Raw genomic sequence first — 1,438 nt, forward strand, 5'->3', positions numbered from 1 at the left:
CTGCCCAGCAATGATTGCTCCTTCGAACAACATGAAAACCATCAAGGAACTTTCGATAAACATCTGGGTGCTTTTCCTCCATGTTGGTCATTTGCTGCAGGTAGTAATGAGCAGATCGTAGATAATTAAAGTGCCCAGCTGCAGAAAAGACAGTTAGGCAATTGGACACTGCCTGCAAATGCATCAACCAAGATCCAATAAGATCTGCCTTGATCAACATTCTTGCTATGCCAACCATACACTGATAATTCAGCCACAACTGGCTTGTCTTTGAGGTCTGAGCAAGTTAAGATTTCGTCTTCTCCATTACTGTCCTAAGTTTTATCAAAACCTCAGAACACGCAGTATCTTCTAGCATCATCTCTCCAATAAGAAGGGAGGAGTACAATCCCTCTGCCTGATCCACCAATGTCTGAATCTGAGGATCATCTTTGGCCATTTCCATTACAAGCTGGCTATGTTGGCACTTGTCAACAAGAAGGTGGCCTTTCAAAGCCCTCTGGACAGCTTTCCCTGTTAACATGTGCACCACCGCATTTTCTCCATAAACAGTCTCAAGTAAGTTTTTTAGGCTGGTCCCTTCCATGAGAGTCCCTCTGGCCCCAGCAAGTTCATGATTGTATGATTTGATAAAATTGGAAGATTATTTACACATGGGTACTGTAAGTTAACAACCCTATAAAAGACGCTAAAAATTAGTTTGCTATCATTATATCACTAAGCGTACATTCTTTTAACTATTGCTTGTTGTAAGTTTTTGTGTATAAGGTGATAGGGAACATATGAAGGTCAAGAATCCAAATTCAAATTGATTTAACAGCTCAATGGTATCAATAGTTGTATTAATCTATTCTTTGCCCCCAAAAATGTCGGAATAGACACCAAAATCATCAAATTTGAGTTGATAGTTATAAAGTTATGATGGTTCAAAGGTTTCGGCGGCCATCTTGGACGCCATCTTGAAAAAAACACTTTTCCGGGGGTCATATTTTGGTAAACTTTTAGTATGTTAAAAAGTACATTAAAACCTACCAGAATCAGTTGAGAAACCTTTTGTTACAATTTTTTGGGGGTTGAGGGTTTTTTTTCCATATATTGACCCTACTAAATGGCCTCTCGTGGCATGGTTGGTTTCGACCTGGCCTTTCATTAGAAGGGGCTAGCGTTCGATCCCAAGTATGAGGTAGAAATTTACTTCTATTTGAACACGATGTTGTGTTGATATTTATCCATATATACATATATATGTATATATATATATATATATATATATATATATATATATATATATATATATATGTATATATATATATATATATATATATATATATATATATATATATATATATATATATATGTATATATATACTTTTATATATATATATATATATATATATATATATATATATATATATATATATATATATATATATATATA

The 1,438-nt window shown here is 34.1% G+C and overlaps 1 protein-coding gene across 1 annotated transcript in view; it reads left to right on the top strand.

Annotated features, from left to right (window-relative positions):
• Positions 1–408: 408 nt before the first annotated feature.
• The window catches only part of LOC137651038 (protein fem-1 homolog A-like), a 12,178-nt gene continuing 11,148 nt past the window's right edge, over positions 409–1,438 (top strand). The window contains exon 1 of the mRNA XM_068384177.1: positions 409–558. Within this exon, the coding sequence (XP_068240278.1) occupies positions 409–558 (150 nt within the window). The remainder of the gene's footprint in view (positions 559–1,438) is intronic.

Source organism: Palaemon carinicauda, chromosome 12 (genome assembly GCF_036898095.1).
Source record: "Palaemon carinicauda isolate YSFRI2023 chromosome 12, ASM3689809v2, whole genome shotgun sequence".
Taxonomy (NCBI): Eukaryota; Metazoa; Arthropoda; class Malacostraca; order Decapoda; family Palaemonidae; genus Palaemon; species Palaemon carinicauda.